The sequence below is a fragment of the Anolis sagrei genome, chromosome 6, assembly GCF_037176765.1.
Source record: "Anolis sagrei isolate rAnoSag1 chromosome 6, rAnoSag1.mat, whole genome shotgun sequence".
Classification (NCBI taxonomy): Eukaryota; Metazoa; Chordata; class Lepidosauria; order Squamata; family Dactyloidae; genus Anolis; species Anolis sagrei.
Genome location: NC_090026.1, coordinates 51,269,976 through 51,293,154, shown reverse-complemented (window position 1 = coordinate 51,293,154; position 23,179 = coordinate 51,269,976). Strand labels below are relative to the sequence as shown.

General features: G+C 39.9%; 1 protein-coding gene across 4 annotated transcripts in view; it reads left to right on the top strand.

Moving 5' to 3' along the window:
* The window catches only part of MARCHF10 (membrane associated ring-CH-type finger 10), a 56,674-nt gene that overhangs the window by 28,436 nt on the left and 5,059 nt on the right, over positions 1–23,179 (top strand). For 3 of the 4 annotated variants that reach the window (XM_060781296.2, XM_060781297.2, XM_060781299.2), the window contains 4 exons: positions 2,697–4,086; positions 5,977–6,143; positions 11,352–11,461; positions 13,821–13,934. In XM_060781296.2, the coding sequence (XP_060637279.2) occupies positions 2,697–4,086; positions 5,977–6,143; positions 11,352–11,461; positions 13,821–13,934 (1,781 nt within the window). Of the gene's footprint in view, positions 1–2,696; positions 4,087–5,976; positions 6,144–11,351; positions 11,462–13,820; positions 13,935–19,044; positions 19,079–23,179 lie in introns of all 4 variants that reach the window. The other variant, XM_060781298.2, reaches the window with a different exon arrangement.

The following is a 23,179-nucleotide window of genomic DNA, read 5'->3' as shown; positions in this document are numbered from 1 at the left end:
GGTTTGTGATTTTCAACTTGACCACTACAACAATAAGCATAATAGAAATTTAACTCTGAAAAATCATAACATGTTAATCATTTTGTTGCAATTGTTATTAAGTGCTTTTTATACCAAAATAATGCAAATATTTTAATTTTTGTTGTTGAGCACCTGTGTTTTTTCCTTCAGTATTATGATCCTTCATTTTCCTAGTGCTCTCAATGAAGTACAGTATTGTTGCAACCCAGAGCAGGAAACTGGACCCTCAGACAACAATCCACCACACTTGGCTTCAGGAAACAATCCTTTTTATTGATAAAAGATGAATACAAAATAGAGGAAAAAATGCAAAAGTAAAAAGCCACAGTAAAAATCAGCAACAAGAAATGTCCATAAACAAGATCATGAAACCCACAGCAAAACTGCTGAAACCTGGAACCTGTTAGCAAATCACTAACCATACTTAGGACATCTAGAGAGCCTCCGAGGAACAAGGCTACTTGAATCAGGAGACCTGCAAACGCTAGCACATGAATCTGGAACGATGCCTGGTCTGAAGCTGTATTCACAACAGTCATATTTAAGGCCAAGAAATCTATTGCGAGACCGCCTGAAGATTTTGTTTGGATTTCCTTCAATCTGGCTGACCTGCGTAAACATTGGGCTTCTCCCCGACTCTGCCAAATCTGCCCCCGCCTATCCTCATTAGGCAGGCCAGGTGCCTGATTCTCTGGAGAACTAAAACTGGGAGGAAAAGGGAGTAAACCATCTCCGCTTGGCTCGGAATGTATGTTCTCATGGGAATCTTGACTTTCGCTTTCCAAGGCTGTAGGATTTTCACTACTCAACCCATCATCATCTAAATTGGCCTCAGAATTCACATGGGCAACAGGAAATACAATCAGAGAGTCAGGTTCAAGTTCACACACAGGCTGAACCCCAAGAAGTATTTTGTTTCTCACTAAATGTGACCTTTCCTTCCATAAGCTGAATTATAGGAGAGAACATGCAGGTGCACTTGCTATTGAGTTCACTCTATTGCCAGCATGTCAACATTTCATTTATACCAAAATACTTTTGGATAATAATAATGTTGTTCTTTCTCGCATACATAATCATTATGAAATAGGCAGTTACAACACACATAGTAGCTGATAAGAATTAATGCTTTACCATTTAATGAATTTTATTTCCATTTTCAGTTTTTGGAGACTGTTTGCCTCCTATTCTGAGCCAATGTGTATATCTGGCTATACAAAGAAACAATAACTTGCAGCATCACTGTGATAGTATGAGAATCTAAAAATAATGTGGGAAAAGCCAATCCCTAGGCCAGCATTAATATAGTGTTAAAAATTTGATTTTTATGGAGAATGGTTATAGCATGGCTTTTTCCACCGAGGTTCATAGGTGCTCCCTTTGCCTTGGTAATATGTATTGCTGAAGCACCAGTGTAACTTATCCAACATATGTAACAAACCTAAAACTAATAACAGACAGATTCTCTGTGATCTATTATGGAAACATAAAAACCTTATTTTTGTGTCTCTTCATGTTTGTTGGTTTGAATTAATACGTGTCTTCTAAATTATCTTTTTATTACCCTTTGAACTGCTCTCAACCTCAATTTCAATTTCATCCTCAATGTTTAGGGGACAGTAATGAGAAATTATTAATGATATAAATGCTAGCCGGTTCCGGTATGGTTGTTTGCAGATGGTTTTTAACAATTGATTTTAAAGTGATACAGCTGTTTTTAATGTTTGTGTATATTTATAGTTTGTTTTATGTTCTGGCATTGAATGTTTGCCGTATATGTTGTGCTCTACCCTGAGTCCCCTTCGGGATGAAAAGGGCGGAATATAAATGCTTTAAATAAATAGCCTACTTCTTAGACTAAATTTGTTGGGGAAAATCAAATGGAAGGTGTCTTCTCTCATTTATCAGAGGTGTGATTGACCAACAGGCCAACTAGTCTAATTTCATCGCCCAATCCTACAGATCTGTATAGCAGTATGGCCAAAGTTGAAGAAAGAAGTTCAAACATCAGTGCATATTGACTTACAACTAGGAGCCATAATAATAATAATAATAATCATCATCATCATCATCATCATCTTTATTTAATACCCCGCCACCATCTCCCCAATGGGGACTCGGGGCGGCTTACATGAGGCCAAGCCCAATAGCATATTACAATAAAGTAAAACCAAAACACAATAACAACACAGTAAAATACATACAACACATGAGTACAAAAACAATAAAGCAAAATCATACACAGTAAAATAAAATAACACAACATAGCATGTGCAAGATAAAACTAAGATACTAAAAATACTAAAATCAGGATAAGATAGGGATGGAGCAGATAGTTTGTGGGGGAGAAACTCATAAGGAACGGGGTCATAAATATAGACCTTCATACATGTGGGGAAATATATTCTGGGGACAAAAACCGTTGAGGGGAAGCAACTATGTATGAAAATATGGCTACTCTCCAAAAGCGCATCGGAAAAGCCAGGTTTTGAGATCCCTTTTGAAAATTTCTAAGGTGGGGGCCCAATGCCCAATTAGTTATGAACAAAGGAAATATATTGAATGTGGAATAGTTCTTGTCTTCATGAGGAAGTCACCAATACTTAATAAGTGCTTAGAAAATAAGCTGTAGATAAGTTAATGATTACTGAATGGAAACCTTTTTCTCAACACAGATCCACAAGATGGCATTGGACAAAGAAATGGCCATGTTCTCAAGGTTAAGAAGAAATCGCAGGAAAGAAGGAACTTAATCCAGTCCTCAAAACTAAGCATTGACAGCAAAGGCCTGGAGAGACATCTCAAAAAAGGAAATGTTCTGGCAGCTACTCAGCAGCCTCCAGCTCATCTAGTGGATTTAACTATCCAGGTTACTAATGGTCCTTCTGTATCAAGTGAATCAAGCAACTCAAATCTTCCACCAATTAAAAATACTACCGTAAGGTCCAGAGAAGGAGATTTTTATGCAATGTTGTGCTCAAATGTGGAAGATTCCACTGGAGACAATGAAGACCTCGAAGATGTTATCCCCTTAGAAGAAGAGCTCCTTTCTGTTGATTTTAATAAACCTCCTCTTGATCAAAGTAATAGGGTTGGTGGGATAGCTCTAAAACAAGCAGAGCAACACAACTCTGAAATGGCCGTTGGAGGTGATGGGAGAAGGACAGAACTTTCCCACAGATTAATAGGGCAACATATTACAACAGGAGAGCCAGCTGCTGAGCCATCTTCATCAGTGCAAAGGAAAATAAGAGACCAAAGAAAGCCTCATTCACGTGAGGAAACGCTTTCGGAAGAAGCTCATAAAAATGAGGGTGAAACTTTGACATGCAGTGGAAACAGTCTGCATGCTGAATGCAGGCCAGAAAATACAACTACAAGTGATGTGGTTATTAATACTAATTCTGCTGAAGACTGGCAAGGCAATAATGTCTGTAGTAGGGAACAACAGAGTTTTGAGAACAATCTAAGACGTTATGCTGGATTTGTTAGTTCAGCTAGACCAACAGTCCAGAGGGCTTCCTTGCATTCTACATTTAATATCCCAGAATCCTTAGTGCAAACTGCTGCTTTAAATGGAACAGAGGCTATGGGTGGTGTGGATGTGGCTACAGATTCCATGCAAGTCACAGAATTCAGTGGAAGCCCAAGATTCTCTGTGCGCAGACAGCTCTCTCCTATAAGAATTAGGGATTCCTATTCAGGTACTGAAAGCTGTCAGTCCTCATCACCCAGTATCAGCACCTTTGAAGATAGCAGTCTGCTTGAGGATAGTATAAGCAATAGTCTAAGCAGCATATCTCCAAGCACTATTTCACATGATGAAGATAACTTTCTGAACTCCCACAGTTCATCATCATCCACAGATTCATCCCATCCATCTAATTTCTGGGCAAATTTCACGGCTCACCTTCACATGTCTGCTCCTTTGCCGGATCAGGCCCCAATTTTCCTGACGGTGTCTGATTTGAGAAATCAGAGCACCTTTGTGAGCAGTTCACCAAGGTCAAAGGAGATAAATAAGCCTGAGATAGATCCTGAGAAGCTAAAAAAGCTACAAGAAAGGTGAGCAGTAGGGAGAGAAATATCCAGAAATATGCTTACTTATTTTGCCTGATGTGAACCTGTTTAGTCATTGTTTAATGCCAAAGTTCAATTTGGAAATTTGAATGGGATAGATTTATATAAATAAAAATATAATGTTCGTTTGTGGGATTAACAGAACTCAAAAACCACTGGACGAATTGACACCAAATTTGGACACAAGACACCTAACAATCCAATGTATGTCCTTCACTAAAAAATTGATTTTGTCATTTGGGAGTTGTAGTTGCTGGGATTTATAGTTCGCCTACAATCAAAGAACATTCTGAACCCCACCAACGATGGAATTGAACCAAACTTGGCACACAGTTCTCCCATGACCAACAGAAAATACTGGGAGGCTTTGGTGGGCAGTGTCCTTTGGTTTTGGAGTTGTAGTTTACCTACATCCAGAGGTCATTGTGGACTCAAACAATGATGGATCTGGACCAAACTGTACAAGAATGCTCAATATGCCCAAATGTGTACACTGGTGGAGTTTGGGGAACATAGATTCTTGACATTTGGGAGTTGTAGTTGCTGGGATTTATACTTCACCTACAATCACAGAGCATTTTCAACCCCACCAACGATAGAATTGGGCCAAACCTCCCACACAGAACCCCCATGTGGGCCACAGCAACGCGTGGCAGGGGATGGCTAGTATTTTGTTTAAGAGAGATCGCCTCTACTGGTACATCACTCAAGACATAGACATCCCTGTGCTATAGATATATTCAAGAATATACAGTGCCTCTCTCTGCAGTATGTCCAACAGCTTAGTTCTATTTAGAGAAACTAGAGAAACATAACTTATGCTTCGTTTCTAAAAGAAATCACCCACAATGTGGTAGTGTATTTAGAATTCTCAGTGTTAGATTTTTTTTTATTTTTTTTTTTTTGCAAAAACCAGTTGGGAATGGAATTTGAACTGGAGCCATAGTGCAGCAGGAAGTTATTTACAATCTTGTTGTTATGATACTTCCACGTCAAAGCTGTTATTATCCAATGAAAGGAAAACATATCTAACAGTTGTACCTATCTGTTCTCTCTCCTGGGGGCATAAGCTCTTAACATGTCTGATTTGGTTAAGGCTATAGTGAAGGAGAAGATTAGAAAGTGACATGGTATTTGGATTGTTATTAAACTTGTAAATTTAGGTAAACTGCATTTAAATGAGATGTTCTCTCGGTTCTAAAATTAATATTTTAATTGTTATAAGATAAAAATAAATTGAAGTAGGTACAAATATAAAAATGATTTCTCCATGCCTTTGTTGTACATTGAGAGCCAGTTGTATGTTGTTATCGGAGCTTAAAATGTTAGTACAAAAAACACTTAATTTATTCAGATTTTAATTGGAGGGTCCTACATCCAAGTGAATGTTATCACTCTTGGGAGAATGTTCTAATTCATTAAGTTAATTGCAAAGTTGTTTGTTTGATTTGAAAGAAATTTTTTTGGGGGGGATAACTATTGCTGCATATTGATGGATTTTGTAATCCAAAGCAATTTGAAACTGGCAGGTTGGGAAAGGGTAGCCTGAAGTGCGGTGTCTTACAAATCATGAATTACTCCTTATCACTGATCTGCTCAAAACAATGTACTGTATAGGATGCCATCTCTTAATCTGATGAAAACTTGGCACACTGGAAATACTCCTTTACCAATTAATTTGAACTGTATTCAAGACCAGAAGATCCTACTCATATGGTACATGAGAGAATTTAGAAGGAATAGATTAGTTGTTCCTTCCTCCTCCTAAAGCTTATATTTTTAAAGTGCATTTTAAGTAAGTCCTTTTCAATAGAATTCTCCAGAGCTTTCGCTATTTAACATGTAGAATCATTGTAAATTCTATTATATCTCCAGTCTTTTGGCTGAAGATTCTGAAGAAGAAGGTGATCAATGTCGAATATGTCAGATTGCTGGAGGATCCATAACCAATCCCCTGCTAGAACCATGTGGATGTGGAGGAACTCTTCGCTTTGTCCATCAAGAATGTCTAAAAACCTGGTTAAAAGCTAAGATAAAATCAGGTAAGTAGTTTTTAGTTCAGGCAAAAAAGACCCAATAAATGTAGATTTATTATGGTAATTGCGGTACTACTAGCTATGACATATTTGGAAGCACAACTAGGTTTCCAATCTAGATGTAGCTGTGGCTGGACTACAGCTGGTAAAATGGCTGGGATTTCTGGGAGCTGCAATCCCAGACATCTGGAGGAGCATAGTTAGGGAGACACTGAGTTAGGGAATTGCTGTCCTAGAGAGAATTTAAAAAATCAAACCCATAAATAATTAAATCCACAAAAGTGGAGGGACAACTGTAATTTTTTTCTTATACTTTTGAGAGAAAATTGATGTATCTGGACTTCAGTGGGCCTAGTACAAAAAGAACTAGGTTTTCAATCTGATAGCTGTGTGGTCCACTTTCTGCATATTTTTAACAACTGCAGAACGACATCCTTACATTGGGCCTGTGAGTGCAAAGAAAGCCAGAAATGTATATGGCTCGTGCCCAGCTTACTTATTTGAACGTATCTCTCTCTACGTTCCACCTCATAATTTAAGATCTACTGGGGAGGCCCTGCTCTCGTTCCCACCAGCATCTCAAACGCATATGGTGGGGATGAGGGACGGGGCCTTCTCGGTGGTGACCCCCCGCTTATGGAATTTGCTCCCCAGTGAGATTAGATCAGCCTCCTCCCTCCTTACTTTTAGGAAAAAACTAAAGACATGGTTTTGGAGCCTTTGGCTAGTGGGCGCAGCAGCACTTTAGGCACTGAACTCGTACAATAGGATTGTTTGAAAATTGGAAATGGCTTTATGACCTGTGATTATGTGATCTGTTCTATGTGGTTATGTAATTTTAATTAATATCACTGTTTAATTGTTATGTAATGGATTTTATATTGCTGTTTTATATTGTTGTTTTGATACTGTTGGCATTGATTTGTTGCCTGTGTTAGCCGCCCTGAGTCCCCCCTCGGGGGTGAGAAGGGCGGGGTAGAAATGGTCTAAATAAATAAACATGGATATTGATGGGCAAAGAGCCGTCACGTCCAATTACTCTCTGCCTTTCTCCCTGGCCACAGATGATTTGTGTGGATGGTTCTATCCTCAAAGGAGTATTTCAATCCTCTAATGATGTTCCTGTGTTCCCAAGTGAATGTCTGCCCTGACGATCTCATAGTTGTTTATTTATTATTTATTTATTTACAGTATTTATATACCGCTTTTAACCCTAGTTAGAGCAAAGACTCCGTTACTTATTTCAGATTAAATTTAAACAAAACACTTTTTGATTTTTCTGCATAAAATATAGTGTCTCAAATAGTTTAGTTTAGAAAATATGCCCAAATACCAGACAATTGGTGTGTAGTAGTTTTGTGATAGCTGCGTGGTCCACTTTCAGCATATTTTTAACAACTGCAGAACTACATTCTTACATTGGGCCTGTGAGTGCAAAGAAAGCAAGAAATGTATAATTCTCCCAAGGAGAATTTCCTGTCTTTTTTATTTATACGTCTGTTTTTAATCTCAGTATTTTTACTAACAATGTAGTTGTTTCCATCTGTTTTCCTTATCACCCTAACAGTTATAGGGGAGACATAGTAGTAGTACCTCGTACATTGAAGTAGGTAGTACAAACACAATACTGAGGAATAACATCTCAGCCTTTCTTCTGTCTTAAGCAAGCAATTATCCTTATTTTTGTTAAGCACTAGCCATCCCCTGCTACGCATTGCTGTGGCCCAGTCTGTGTATATGTGTTTTGTGTGTGTTTATGCGTATAGATATGTATATATTTGTGTATATGTGTATGTTTGTGTATATATGTGGTTTTGCGCATGCGTTATAATGTTTTTTTGTTTTGTGTTTTGGGTTTTAGGTCTCTTCTGTTGTGTTTTTCAGTGTTTTTATGAGTGATGGTCACTCGTTGTCCTGATAGGTGTATGGTGTCCAAATTTGGTGTCAATTTATCCAGTGGTTTTTGAGTTATGAACATCACATTTTTATTTATATAGATAAGGCTGAAGTGTTGCAAGAGACAAAGGCCAGCATGGAGCTTCGGCCATTTGAGCAGGATGATAGGAGCACCCGGTGGCGCAATGGGTTAAACCCTTGCGGCAGCAGGACTGAAGACTGACAGGTCGCAGGTTCGAATGCGGGGAGAGCGCAGATGAGCTCCCTCTGTCAGCTCCTGCTCTCCATACTGGGACATGAGAGAAGCCTCTGACAAGGTTGGGGAAACATCAAAACATGATGAGCTCCCTCTGTCAGCTCCTGCTCTCCATGCTGGGACATGAGAGAAGCCTCCCACAAGGATGGGAAAACATCAAAACATCCAGGTGTCCTCTGGACAACATCCTTGCAGATGTCCAATTCTCTCACACCAGAAGCAATTTCCAGTTTCTCAAGTCGCTCCTGACACAAGGAAAGAAAAAAGCAGGATGATAGCTCCCATTTCTCCTCCTTTCCTGATAAAGCCACCCTCTTCTGAGAGATAAGCCTTAAAATGGCTGCCCAGCAGCCAAGACATGTGTGGGAAGGAAATCTATATAATATAAGATCACTATTTAATTTATTTATGTCTGGTTGAAATACTCTAAGCAACTGCTATGGGAGGAAATTGCAAATCTGAGACTTTTATAGGAGTCAAATAAAATTACAGCTGTTAACACTTTGAAGTAGATGAGGAGTTTCTGTCTTTCAAAACGTATGTAAAACAAAGCTAAAATGCTGGTCTAAGCTTGTCCATGCTTGTCTGTGCTTAGCTGGCTGTTGTTTTTACGTGGTCTAAAATGCTCCATGTGACCTATGCTATGTGATGACATAGCAGTGTTCCTAGAATATTCTTGGGAAACAAGATGCCGTAATGTTTTGGATTAATAAAATAAACCCCAGAAACTTCAATGAATTTATTCTGTCACTTGGCCACAGTGCATACCAAATTAGGAAGAAGATTAAAGGGAAATATATATTACAGTGTAAACATTGTCAGGAACAATTTTAATTATCAAGCATGAACAGTTTAGTAGAAACTGAATACTGGTGATACCAGAATCAATATGATCTGGGGAGCTAAGCAGGGTCACCTCTAGTTAATCTTTGGATGGGAAACCACCAATTAATACCATATGTTGTTGGCTATATTTCAAAGAAAGGAACTGGCACAACTACCTTTTGAGTAGTCTTTGCCTAAGAAAACCCTATGAAATCCATGAGGCTACTATAACTTGACAGACAGCTTGAAGGCACAGACGCGTTTGTGCACTCGCACACATATAACACACAGTGGTTTAGTATTAATAGCAACTTTTAAGAACTTAGCAGCTGACAAGATACCAGAATTGCTAACCCTCCTAGGTAAACAAAAGTAAGCAAAAAGCTATGTGATCTGTCAGGACAGTCATTTTTAAAGGAAACTGCAAATGTCTGCATGAGCTATTAACAGAATGATGACAAAACAGTATGTTTATTTATTTATTTATTTATTTATATTTACAGCTTTTATATTCTGCCCTTCTCACCCCGCAGGGGACTCAGGGCGGGTTACAGTGTACACATATATGGCAAACATTCAATGCCAATTTTGACATACAAACATATACAGACATACACAGAGGCTATTTAACTTTTTCTGGCCGCCACGGGAGCTGTCGCTTTCATCGTCCATCTGCGACGCTGATGAAGCACTTCCGCATTCCCCGCATGCTTCCCCGCTGGAATGCTTTGCTGGAGTTTTCTTTATGGCCTCATAAATCAGTTAATTTAGCCTCCTCACACTTTAAGGTGGTACCTAATTTTCCTACTTGACAGATGCAACTGTCTTTCGGGTTGCAAAGATCGACAACAGGCTACACAATTGGTTGGAAACCCACTCCAACCTGGGCTGGCTTCGAACTCATGACCTTTTGGTCAGAGTGATCTTAATGCAGCTGACACTCAGCCAGCTGCACCACAATCCCTGTGCAGAGGGTTTGAGTTGCACATAAATTACAAACATACAGTCTTTGCATGAGCAGATTTTTTTAAAAGGTTCTTTAATCATTGATGTAATACCTAGTTTTTTAAAAAGACCTTTCAGCACCTGGAGTCTTTACCTTATCCCTTTATGAATGATCCATGAATTATTTAGTTATTGATAAATGGAATGTGCTAGCTCTTTTGTTCTACTTTGGTCCAGGACCTGGGCATTTCAAATTTAAACAATTATACTCCTTATTTGAAATTGAGAGGTTGGTACTTAATTACCATGACTGATAATTTCCATGTATGATAACAGAATTATCTAGCAGCATACAATAAGCCGTCATCTTCCTGTTTCTTGTGGAAACCTGGGCATCTAGATTCAGATCTGAGTCCAGGAGCACACCTAAAATGCTAATCTGAGATTTCCTAGGGAGTGTAACCTCATTCAGCAGAAGTTGCGTCCCTATTCCCTGATTGGCATTCCAATTGACTAGTAGCACCTCTGTCTTGTTTGAATTAATCTTCATTTGGTTCACATGCATCCAGTATATTACTGATAGTAGAGATAGTAGATAGATACTGGTTTAGTATAGAAGCAGATTCCTTGGAGTTGGATGAGAAGGAGATATAGAATTGTATAGCATCAGCATACTGATGACACTAAACCTCACAATCCATATCACCTGTATCTGTGCTTTTATATAGAGGTTAAATAGCATGGGGACAGAACCAAACTCCGAGGGATGTCAGGATATGGACAGGCTTCCCCTAGCATCACCTTCCAAATTCCCAAACCCTATGCTGGAGAGGTGTCATAGAAGGAACCCATTTTGATGGTATCAAAAGCTGCTCAGTGGTCCAACAGGATCAATAGGAGCGCACTCCTCCTGTGCAGTCCCCCATATAAGTCATCTACCAAGGCTGTCTGTCTCATAGCCAGATTGAAATAGATCTATATATTCCATTTAATCAAAGAATGTATTTGATCCTTATTTCCAAGCTATAAAATAAATGTCCAGATACTTTAGTTTCTACACAGAAGAAATGGGACTATATGGCCATTGTGCATCTTTCCAATTTTATGATTGTGTGATAGGTTGTTCACCAAATTTTGTATTCTGTGGCTATAGATGCCGGAAGCATACACAGCCCTAAATAGAGGAGATGGCTAGAATAGTATTCGCTTGAACATGATTGTTTTTCCCTAGCCCTACAATCTATACAAGTTATATTGCATACAAAATAAAGCTATGGATTTATGTTCTTCAGGTGCTGAGCTTGGTGCAGTGAAAACATGTGAACTCTGTAAACAGAGCCTTACTGTGGATCTGGATGATTTTAATGTGAATGACTATTACAGAAACCATCAGCAGTCTCAGGTAAGAAACCAGACTGGCGCCCTGATAAAGTCCTCCTGTAATCCCTTAGCAGACAGGGCAGGCAATTTGCATCGAACAACGGGGTGATGAAAAACTGATTCTAAGAGTGCAGCAAAGAAAAAAAGGCAGATTGAGTGTTAATTATTGCTAGAGAAAAATGAAAAATAGACACCAGGTAGAATTTTTCTATATATAAACCTGCTGTACAGCTATTTTTATTACAGGCCGGAATGTTTTACAAATAAGTGCAACAATTAACACAAGTGTACTGGAGATGCAAGATAGCCATGTTTACAAGTCTAAATGCAATCTAGGTTACACTGTCACAGAAAAGACACAACTGAGCTGGAAACTATATAGAATAACATCCTCACATTTTTCTTATGTTGAGATCATCAGAGCTAGCCCTGATTCTGTGCCTTTCTAATAAGAATAATCAGAGTGATCGGCATAAAAAACAGGATTTCATGGTTATGGCCTCATTTGTATTAGTCTAATAGATGACCTCTGGACTACATTGTTACAGAACTTTAAGTAGGCCCTAAATTCTTTCTTGGTTTTGCTTAGCCTGTAATTGAATTGAGAACGGGGCTATGTATTATTCTCTTAGTGCATTTATTATTATTGTATTATATCTTATGATTCCAAATTTTCATTGCATACCACCTTGGAAGAATGTATCCTAAAAGTTGGTGTTGGAATCACAGATGCCTTAAAGGGCCAGACTCAAAAGTTAGTTCCAAAACAGAGTTTATTGTAGCAAAGGAAAAGGACACAGAGGCACTTAAACTCAGTGCCTCTGGCCAAAACTCAAATGTAAAACCAGACCTGGTTCAAAAGGTAAACGGAAATATAATCCGGATTATCCGGGCAAAAGAACTGTATTAAACACAGTACTCCGAGGTCACACAAAGAAGGCACAGCATGCAATAGGTAAACAAAAGCAGTGAAGCCGCAGGGCGAGAAGCGTAGTCAGCCAAAGTCCAGGGTCGTAGCAAGAGAAATCCAAAGTAGCGCGGTTCCAAAGTCCACAGAAGCAGCGTTGTAGTCTACTGATCCAAGGTCCAAGAAGGGAGAAATCCACACTCACGAGAATCTAATTCGAGACGAAAGCACACACGAATAGGAACAGCAACCTGCAGATCCCAAACCCTGAACACGAACAGGCAGCGACAAGTCCAAACAGTACCCAATGCACGAACATTTACCAACACCTTGCCTTCTGCAAATATCCCCCATTTCCGAACCCATTTTTATCTACACATCCTCATTATAAGATGAAATGACCACCGCCCCATGATTATCCTTTGCAGCTGCTCACAACTCTTCATGTGAAGTCCTACGCCCATCCCTCCATCTTCTCCATCTCCTGTCAAGACTTAGATCCCCCCAAGACTCAGCTGTATTCCCCAATTGCCAGTATTCACTCCCAGAGAATCCCATAAACGTATCACTAGATGTTGGCTCCACACAAATAGCCTGCACTTCCTTTACCTTAGCCCAATCCATGGTGTCATCCTCGTTTTCCCCACTCTGTGACCCATCATCCCCAGAGAATCCCTCAAATGATTCCTCTTCTGTAGGTGCCGTAAGTATATCCCGGATCCTCTTCCTTTGTCACTCCTCATCCGATACCTGCTCCCGAATAAGCCTCTTTCTTCCCCTATTCCCATCCATTGTGTCTCCCTCCTCTCCTTCACTCATTGACCATCCCCAGGGAACCCCTCAAATGAGTCCTCATCTGTAGGTGTCACAAGTATATCCCGGATCCTTTTCCTCTGTTGTTCCTCATCAGACTCCTGCTCGTGAGTAACTCCTTTTCCCCTTCTGGCAACCATACTACTGCTTGCAACGTTACTCACAGGCTCTTCTACAACATTTGGCTTATAGAGGTTTTGAATAACAAAATAATCCTCCCTAGTGGGAGAATAACAGAGAATAATTGTTTTGATTGGCAAAACATCTAGAATTCACTTCTCCCTGACTCTTACTTCAGTCAGATTGATTTTTCTGGATGCTGCATTTCAAAAAAATAAATTAATTAAAACTGCTAACGCGTCTTCTAAATTTTATTTGGCCCAGTGCATCTATAAGGTGTGTGCACATAAAGCTGCTACCTAATTGATCTCTGTTTAAGCCTGCATCTGTCTTGTTCATTTAGAAAGCCAGTCTGATTTTAAGAACACAAATATTGCTGTATCAGTGAGTCAAGCAGAATACTTTCCCATCACATTCCTCAGTCTATTTGGCCCCAAGTGTGAGTTTTATGACAGACAGGTTAATGCTGGGCCCAGCTGGGAGAGAATAATTTTGTGACACAATCTGGAAAGCAACTGAGAAGATCTCTTTCTACATACAGGCCCAGGATGACCTAATGAACTCAGCTCTTTACTTTGTGTTGCTAATTCACTTGTATGAGCAAAGGTTTGCCGAACTCATGAGATTAAACTACAACCAAGCCTCCAGAGTCAGGGTAAGAAAAAGAAAAATACTTAATTCCTTCTTATTTATACAAGCAACAGTACTTCAGTACTCCATCAGTGAATGTTGTGTCAAATATGCAAAATATTAAGTCAAAATTATTTTCCCAAATATCCCAGTACAGCCTAGGGTTCTTCAGTTCTCTGACGGTTTTGCATTTTGTCTTTGCAGTTATGTCTTTATTGTAGCAAATTTGCAAAGGCTGTGATATAAGGAGTAAAGCCACTCCAAGAATCATCATGACCAAGCCTCAGCACTTCCAAGACTGTGCTTAGGATGTTTAATATGTGCATAATTTCTATCTAGAAATGTGTTAATATGAGACTATTGCTGTAGATGATAAGCTTTTATTGTGTAATTCAGTGTCCTGCTTCTCACTATTGCACAGACAAACAGCCTGGGTGTTTTGGAATCCTTCTTTGTGGCCCACTATGGGAGCCCAAGCCCCTAAAATCCAGTCTCCGTCATTCCCCACTAACATGTCATTCAGCAATCTGGCAGAATGACATGAGTGAGACCGTATTCAGGTGGAGACATGTGGGAGGGACTCATTCCATGCTGTGTTCTCCACATCTAAATTGCACTTTCCCTACCCTGCCCAACCATTGTTTAGTGGGCTGCCTAGGGCACCATTTAGCAAAGGAAGAATGTGCATGAAGGACGTCATAACCACATACCTTCCCTATGGGTTAAATTATGTTAGTTAAATTATTCCACCAGCCTGCATAACAACTGCATAAGGGATGTTCTATGAGATCTGAGCACACCGAGCTGTCTTAAAATTTCCCCATTTCATTACATTGAGACAGTGTCGGTGGAACTGTGTGTACAGTAAACTAAAAGCAAACCAACAGCAACTCTCCTGTCTTGGATGCCAAAAGAATGCAGTTCATCACTATCATGTGTGCGTGCACACACACATTTATTGTAGCAATTAACAAAGAGAAATTAAAAAAATATTGACAAGCTGGAATGTGTCCAGAGGAGGGTGACTAAAATGATCAAGGGTGTGGAAAACAAGCCCTATGAGGCGGGTCCCAAGCCCTAAACAGTTTGGGACCCGCCTACCTGTGTGACCGCATCTCCATATATGAATCCACATGATCTCTCTGATCATCTGGAGAGGCCCTGCTCACGATCCCACCTGCGTCGCAAACGCAATTGGTGGGGACGAGGGACAGGGCCTTCTCCGTGGTGGCCCCCCGACTCTGGAGCTTTCTCCCTAAGGATATCAGACAAGCCCCAACATTGGCAGTCTTTAGGAAGAGCTTGAAGACGTGGTTATTCCAGTGTGCCTTCCCAGAATAGGAAACTCCTAGCATCATGTCCCAATTGCACTTTACTAGAGATTAAGATTGTCTGCACACCGCACTTATCTCCAAAAACCTATCCATCTCACCTGTCATGTTCAGCATTTTAAAATTTTAATCATTACATTTGGCCCGGCCTTAGTTTTAAATGTGTCATGGTGTTATTGTCTAATGTTTATTGCTATTGTTTTAATGTTTATTGCTTGTTTTATGAGTTTATTTATTGTTGTATTTGTTATGCTGTTGTTTTATTGATGTGTTGGGCCTTGGCCTCTTGTAAGCCGCACCGAGTCCTTTGGGAGATGTTAGCGGGGCATAAATAAAGGATTATTATTATTATTATTATTATTATTATTATTATTATTATGAGGAGCGGCTTAAAGAGCTGGGCATGTTTAGCCTGAAGAAGAGAAGGCTGAGAGGAGACATGATAGCCATGTATAAAATGTGAGAGGAAGTCACAGGGAGGAGGGAGCAAGCTTGTTTGGAGACTAGGGCACGGAACAATGGCTTCAAACTACAAGAAAGGAGAGTCCATCTGAAAATTAGGAAAAATTTCCTGACTGAGAGAGCCATTCAGCAGTGGAACTCTCTGCTCCGGAGTGTGGTGGAGGCTCCTGCTTTGGAAGCTTTCAAACAGAGGTTGGATGGCCATCTGTCAGGGGTGCTTTGAATACTATATTCCTGCTTCTTGGCAGGGGGCTGGACTGGATGGCCCATGAGGTCTCTTCCAACTCTTTGATTCTACAAAATGAACCAAACATTTAGTCTTTGGTTATAAAAATGTAGCTCAGTTTTGTCTTGGAAAAGATGAAAGTCAAAATGTTGTGCTCATTTTATGTGTTCTTTTAGTTTTTTTTGTTAATTGCTTCAGTATGTAGGTATGTATGTTTGTGTGCCTGTCAGTGTTGCTTTGTCAGGAAAGGGCATGGAAAACGTGTGAAGCAAAGGATTCTGAATAAGAGTAGGAAAGCAGGAGAGAAGGGGAAAATGTGAGGGTGAAGGAAGCCCTGACCACATCCTCCATCATCATTGTTCATACCTATCGCAACATGACCCCAACACACTACTTATTGCTATGTGCGGCCCTAAGGGCAAAATGGTTGACCGCCCAAGAACTGTAGGATGATCCGTATTGCCACTGGAGCTCTCGGCTACAAAGTCGTCACCAGCAAAGTTTCTTTTAAGAATGTACCAGCAAACACAATTGTATACGAACACTTATCTATCAGCATCTTTGATTATCTGGGAATTATATTCTGTCACAATATAGCTGGAAAAATGCATAAGGCTCCTTTTACTGTGTAGTACCTTACAAGGAACAATTCAGCTTTCTCTGACATGTTGAAAACCTATAGGTTTAATCCCCTTCAAAATCATTGCTTCACAGGAGCTCTCTTTTCCTTTTGTCTCAGTGATTAAAATTGTATTAATTGATGTCATAACAAATAAAAGCATTAAATAGTGATTTGTAATTCTAAAACTAAATTCCTCCATGCATATAACTGCACTAGCTGTACCCATCCACGCGTCGCTGTGGCCATGTGTGGCTTAAATGGTAAATGAGAGAAAAGAGAAAGAGCTGGATTTACGTTGCTGTGGCCCAGGGAAGCCTTTGATGGTGTCTTCTTTTATGACCAAAGGGGGTTGGACTGAACAGCCTTTGGGGCTCCATTCCAACTGCATGGCCATCTGTCAGGATGGCTTTGATGGTGTCTTCTCTTACTGCAAAATGAGTTCGGACTGGATGGCCTCTGGGGCCCCTTCCTATACCCCAAAGAGTTTCCCGTGCCTGTCCTTCCCTGCACGGTGTCAAAGGGCCTCTTCCCAGCAATCCGTCTCCCTCCCTGGACTCCCTCCCCGCCCTCCGTCTCTCTCCTTCGATTCAGGGCCCTCTTTACCTTGTTGGGCTCTGTGCCACCCAAGAGCTTCAACTGCTGCTTCCCCACAACTTCAACCACCAACTCTGCCATTTTGACTGCTGGTGAATCTTCTTTCACAATTGGAGTGGGCCTGCGGCTTCAATGCTTCTACGTGACAGACCTTTCAGCTCCAAAGCCCTCCTGAGAGATGGCCATTCAGTTTGAAGGGAGCCCCAAAGGTTATGCAGCCCAAACTCTTTTCGCTGCAAAGGAAGACACTATTTAAGCCCTCCCAACTCATGGCCAACCAGTTGAAAGGGAGCCCCTGTGTGTGTGTGGCTGTGCACATATGCTTGGCTTCCAAAGCAGGTAAGGCCAGCTCCTTAACGGTGGCAGCTGCTCCTGCTGCCAGGTTTGCCTTGCAATCCTCTGGTCTTGGTTGGAGGGTTGCCTGGTGGTCACTTGGGCCTCAAAGAGGCTCTACGGTGGTTCTAGCTGCTGCCAGGGCTTGCCTCGCCAAGCCTCTACACATCACTGTTGCAGGGCCAGATTATAATTTAAAAAAAACATGAATGAATTCCCATGCACACTGCACACTTATTTGTAGTGCAAAATACACTTTAAAACAATACAATAGTTAAAATGAAGAACAATTTTAACAAATATAAACGCAAGCACGTCTGGCGGGGACGAGAAACAGGGCCTTCTCTGTGGTGGCCCCTCGGCTGTGGAACTCCCTGCCTAGGGATATCAGATTAGCCCCCTCCCTCTTGACCTTTTGGAAAAGAGTAAAAACTTGGTTCTTCGAGCAAGCATTTGGAACCTCCGAATAATAGACAAACTGAATTGGAAAATGACCCAGGAACGGCCCAAGATGATGGAACGGATAAGGACTTGAATGTGAGGATATAGTTTTCTGTTTTTAAAATTGTTATGATGCACTGTTTTTATGTCTAACCGCACTATAATGTTCTTTTGTTTATCAATGTATGTATTTTATGGTATCGAATTGTGCCGACTGTGTACGCCGCTCTGAGTCGCCTTCGGGCTGATATGAGCCGGGTAGAAATAATGCAAAGTAAATAAAATAAATAAAAATAAATAAACTTAATATTTCAATGGGAAGTGTGGGCCTGCTTTTGGCTGATGAGATAGAATTGGGACAAACTTCTAAATTTTCTAGAAAAGGAGAACAAAGAAATATCTTAAAGACAAAACTGTGTGAATAAGAAAAAAGAAAAAGGACATACGTCCCTAAGGAGAGAAGAAAGAAAGACTTACAGTCTTGATCTTGAAGAGTAACTTTTGGCCTGGGGAACCTGGAAGCACGCTATTCCGTTTGAGATCAGCTCTTTGGTCATCAGTGTGTCTCCTCTAGCCTTCCCCTCCCCCTCCCCACCCCCTCTAAGGTATTTTTCTTTTTGGGGAGTTTTAAGTTATTTCCCCTTCATTTTTAAAGGTTTTTTTTTGTTTTTGTTTGAAAGACATAGATTGGATTACTATGTGTTTTCCTGCCAAATTTGATGTAAATTCGTCTAGGGGTTTTTGAGTTGTGTTAATACCACAAACGAACATTACATTTTTTTATATAGATATAACTATACAGCATGTAAATAACAATTTTCTGTGGAATTACAGGTTTTTAAAAAGATAGCTAGCTATAAAGCTTGAGTGCAAAGGAAGTAAATGTGATCATAGTTAAAAACGTAAACAGAAGTTTTGACTGTTTCCAGTATCTTTCAAAATTTGCAGCTTTTTCTATAGTTTAGCAGTGGCCTGGTTTCTCTTCTTACCTAGGTATTGTTTGCTCTCCTTTAATATTTTTTAATTCCACACCATTGCACATACTCCTTGAGAAGCTGGAAAATTAAGTGAGTGTTCAGTGTTATTAGGATCAATATGTGTTAATTCTTTTCTCCTTTTCCCTTAGTTCTCAAGACAGCCTAGACCAGAGGAAAACCAAAGTAGGTTTATATAGGGTTTACAGTAATCCCAATGAGATGTAGTTCTTCACAGTTATTACATATTAATGAATTGAATAATGTTTTAAATTGAGTTTTATTGTTTTAATTGAAATTCCTGTGGTGTATATGTTGATAGCATCATTTGATGCTTATGTGAGGCCGCCCTGAGTCCCCTTTGTAGGGAGAAGGGCGGGGTAGAAATAAATAAATAAATAAATAATTTTTCATGAATGTGACAGTGTTTTAGCCTTCAGTCCACCAAAATAGCAGATACATTTACTGTACATCAAACCTAGTGGTTAAATATACTGGTTTAGTCCTGTGCCCCTCTCCTGTTTGTGTCAACGATTTGCACTAAACAACAAAGTGGGGGAAGTTCCAATACTACATTTTCCAAGATATTTGTTTCACAATGGCCAAAACAATGTGAAAAATAGTAAATTTCCTTAGGGTCAGTTTAGTTGGATGGCAGTATAAGGGCCATCCCTTATGGACCGTAATCCTGTTTGTAGAACCATTGAGTCAATGGGATTGGCATGAACATTGACTCACTGATCAATAATTGATTTAGTAATTATTCTTTAGTTGAGACTACCAATAGAATTCATCCCATTAGTTTCTCAATTGATGTATGAATCTTGCATTTGAATATCATGACTTATCATTTGTGATTTTTCCACATTATAAGTAACAAAATTTGTCACCAGCGTAAAACTTACTAATCCAGCTCTTACTAGTTTGGACAATTTTTCTATAGTTGTACCGACACAGCTACTACAATATAATTGATTTCTGCAAATAGCAGGCGATAGAAAATACCCATCAAAGGGCTAATGTGAAATATGTATTTGGATGGGTTTTCCCCCCAAATGCAGGAACTATTAAATAGCTGTCTTCATGAATTGTAAATGAATCTTGCCATTTGAGTTCCCACAGTAGCAATTTTATGGAAAAATACATGAAAAAAATCTTAGAATGTCTAATATCATGTTTTCATTATATTTTTGGAGAGTCAGGAACTGAAATTAATTATATACTTAATCAGCATTTGAAATACGGAACATATGGCCTTATAACTGCTTGTTGAAATATTATTTAACATGGTCACTATTAGCACTTTTTGAGTTTTGAATGCCTCTCCCCCCACAAAAGGTTGCAAAACCATTTATTATAGACTTAATCCTTTTAACAAGAACTGTCCTTGACTTTGAAGTCTGACATATAGTTTCCTAGTTAAAGAATTCTACTTGCCTGGACCGTTCCCTTCTAATGGTTAGTCTCACCACTCAAGTTTCTAAATAGACAATTTTGCCATGTTTTCAAGAATTGAGTTCTAGAAGCCTAATAATTATAAGGTCACCACATGTGGACAGGCTACTTGGAGACACTTACACCCACAGAGAGGCCTTTCTATGTCTTTTCTTCAAGCCAGGAAGTGTTCAAACTTCCTGCTGTGGTCACTTCTTGCTTTGAAAAAGGCTTTGTGCAAAGTTTGAAGGAAAACTTCTAAAGACCTAAAAAGTTGAAGTGAGCAAAACTCCATTAAATGTAGTGAAATGGCAAAGAACAACTCTCAGAGGTTCAAGGATGATTTTTGTTCAAGGGGGGGGTGGGGGTGGAATAATTTTTCACGTTTTGGTTTTTGCAGGTTTGATGATTAATAGATTTGACTTTTTAAATTCTTATGAGGAATCTCCAGGTCCTCCAGTATGAGTCTATCTCCAACTTTTTCAAGTAATCCTGGACAACATAGAGATTTCTAGAAAGAACACTTCCATCAGAATCTCTTAAGTCCTTCAATGCAGTTTTGTGGTCAGCTTCCAGCAGAAATTGACCAAAGTCATGCTGGAAGATCTAGAAATTCCCGGAGAGACACTTTCTCTGGTAAAAAAAAAAATAGTAGTTTCTTTATTCGTGATTCTCACTTTCATGGAGAATTGACTGTCAAAGGTCACATGGTTCCACATCAGGGTTTTTTGTGACACTAGTTAAATGAATTAAGTGACTGGCTTGACCTTGAAGGAGCTGGGGGTGGCCATGCCTGACAGGGAGCTCTAACGTGGACTGGTCCATTTTATAACATGTTTTTAATCTGTTTTTTTTTTATCTGACCTACTTGGGAACTGCGATGCCCTTCCTTGGGCACCTGTGCGCCATTCTATAGTGTGCTGGTCATAGACCGTAATAAATCATTGATTGATTGACTGTCCATGAGGTCACAAAGAGTAAGAAGCGACTGAACAAGTAAACAACAAATGAAATTCTGTGGTAACTTCCAGTTGGGACATTTTGTGCTTCCACTAAATGCAACAGATATTTTCCATAAACTTTTCTGGAATACACATCTGATGCAGTCTATTACATTTCAAACCATGGGACCGTTTACAGAAGCAGTAGCTGATGATAAGTAACACAGTAACTATCCTTTTGCAATGATAGTATCTGTAGTGAGAGGAAATGATCTTTTGATTAATCTTGATTCATGGTCCTTGGAAAGTTGTTAATTCGGTTGATGTCTCAGTTCAGATCCTCTTTGACAAATGGCAATTTTCACATCAGCAGCAGTGTGTCCTGGGCTTGTTTTCTGAATATTTAGATTTGTATCGGCATATTCTTTTGTGTAGGGATGGACATGTTTCCTTTGTATAGACATCAAAAAGGCATTGTCAGTAGTTGCATATTATAAGAGAGGCCAAATATGTATATGTATAATATGTATACGTATGTGTGTGCATCCTCCAAAATATCGGGTGCCCTAAATGATGACATGATAACAACAGTCTTGGATAGCAATGGCTCCCAAAGTGACCCATTTAAGGTGGAATCAGGTGTCAAAAATGGATGTGTTATTGCACGAACTTTATTCTCCATCTTCATCACTATGATACTTCATCTTGTTGATGGGAAGCTTCCCACCGGAGTGGAAATCATCTATCGGACAGATGGCAAGCTATTTCACCTCAGCAGACTGAAAGCCAAAACCCAAGGTTACAACAACTTCTGTTATAGAACTCCAGTATGCTGATGACAATGTGCGCATACAGACGAAGATCTACAAGCCACTCTAGACACCTTTGCAGAAGCATATGAGAAGCTCGGCCTGTCATTGAACATTGAGAAAACCAAAGTGCTCTTCCAGCAGTCACTAGCCAATCCCGCTCCAATGCAAGAAATACAGTTTAATGATGTAACATTAGAAAATGTTGACCATTTCCACTACCTTGGCAGCCACCTCTCCACAAAAGGCAACATTGACAGTGAAATACAACATCGCCTGCAGCATTTTACGAATGAAGCAGAGAGTGTTTGAGGACTGGAACATCTGTAGGGATACCAAGGTGCTTGTTTATAAAGCTATTGTCCTCCCAACCCTGCTATATGCCTTTGAAACGTGGACTGTCTAGAGACATCACATGCGACTCCTAGAACAATTCCATCAGAACTGCATCTGGAAAATCCTGCAAATCTCTTGGGTAGACAAGCGGACAAATGTCAGTGTGCTAGAATAACCAGAGACCACCAGCATTGAAGCGATGGTCCTCCACCATCAACTCTGCTGGACCGGCCACATTGTCCGAATGCCCAACCACCATCTCCCAAAGCAGTTGCTCTACTCCGAACTCAAGAATGGAAAATGGAATGTTGGTGTGCAGGAAAAGAGATTTAAATATGGGCTTCAAAGCCAACCTTAAAAACTCTGGCATAGACACTGAGAACTGGAAAGCCCTGGCCTTTGAACGCTCCAGCTGGAGGTCAACTGTGACCAGCAGTGCTGTAGAATTTGAAGAGGCACGAATGGGGGCAAAAGAGAAACGTGCTAAGAGGAAGGCGGATCAAGCCAACCCCAACCAGAACCGCCTTCCACCTGGAAACCAATGCCCTCACTGCGGGAGAAGATGCAGATCAAGAATAGGGCTCATCACCAGTACACTGATCCTGGAAGATTATCCTACTCGGACAACAAGGGATCGCCTAAGTAAGTAAGTATGTATCAGATTTTAATGAAGTATGTTCATTTCCTAGCCTTTCATTTCCAAGAAAAAGAGCTCAAGCTTATCAAAATATCAAAAACGGTTGGGTTTAAATGGAATAGCAAGGAAA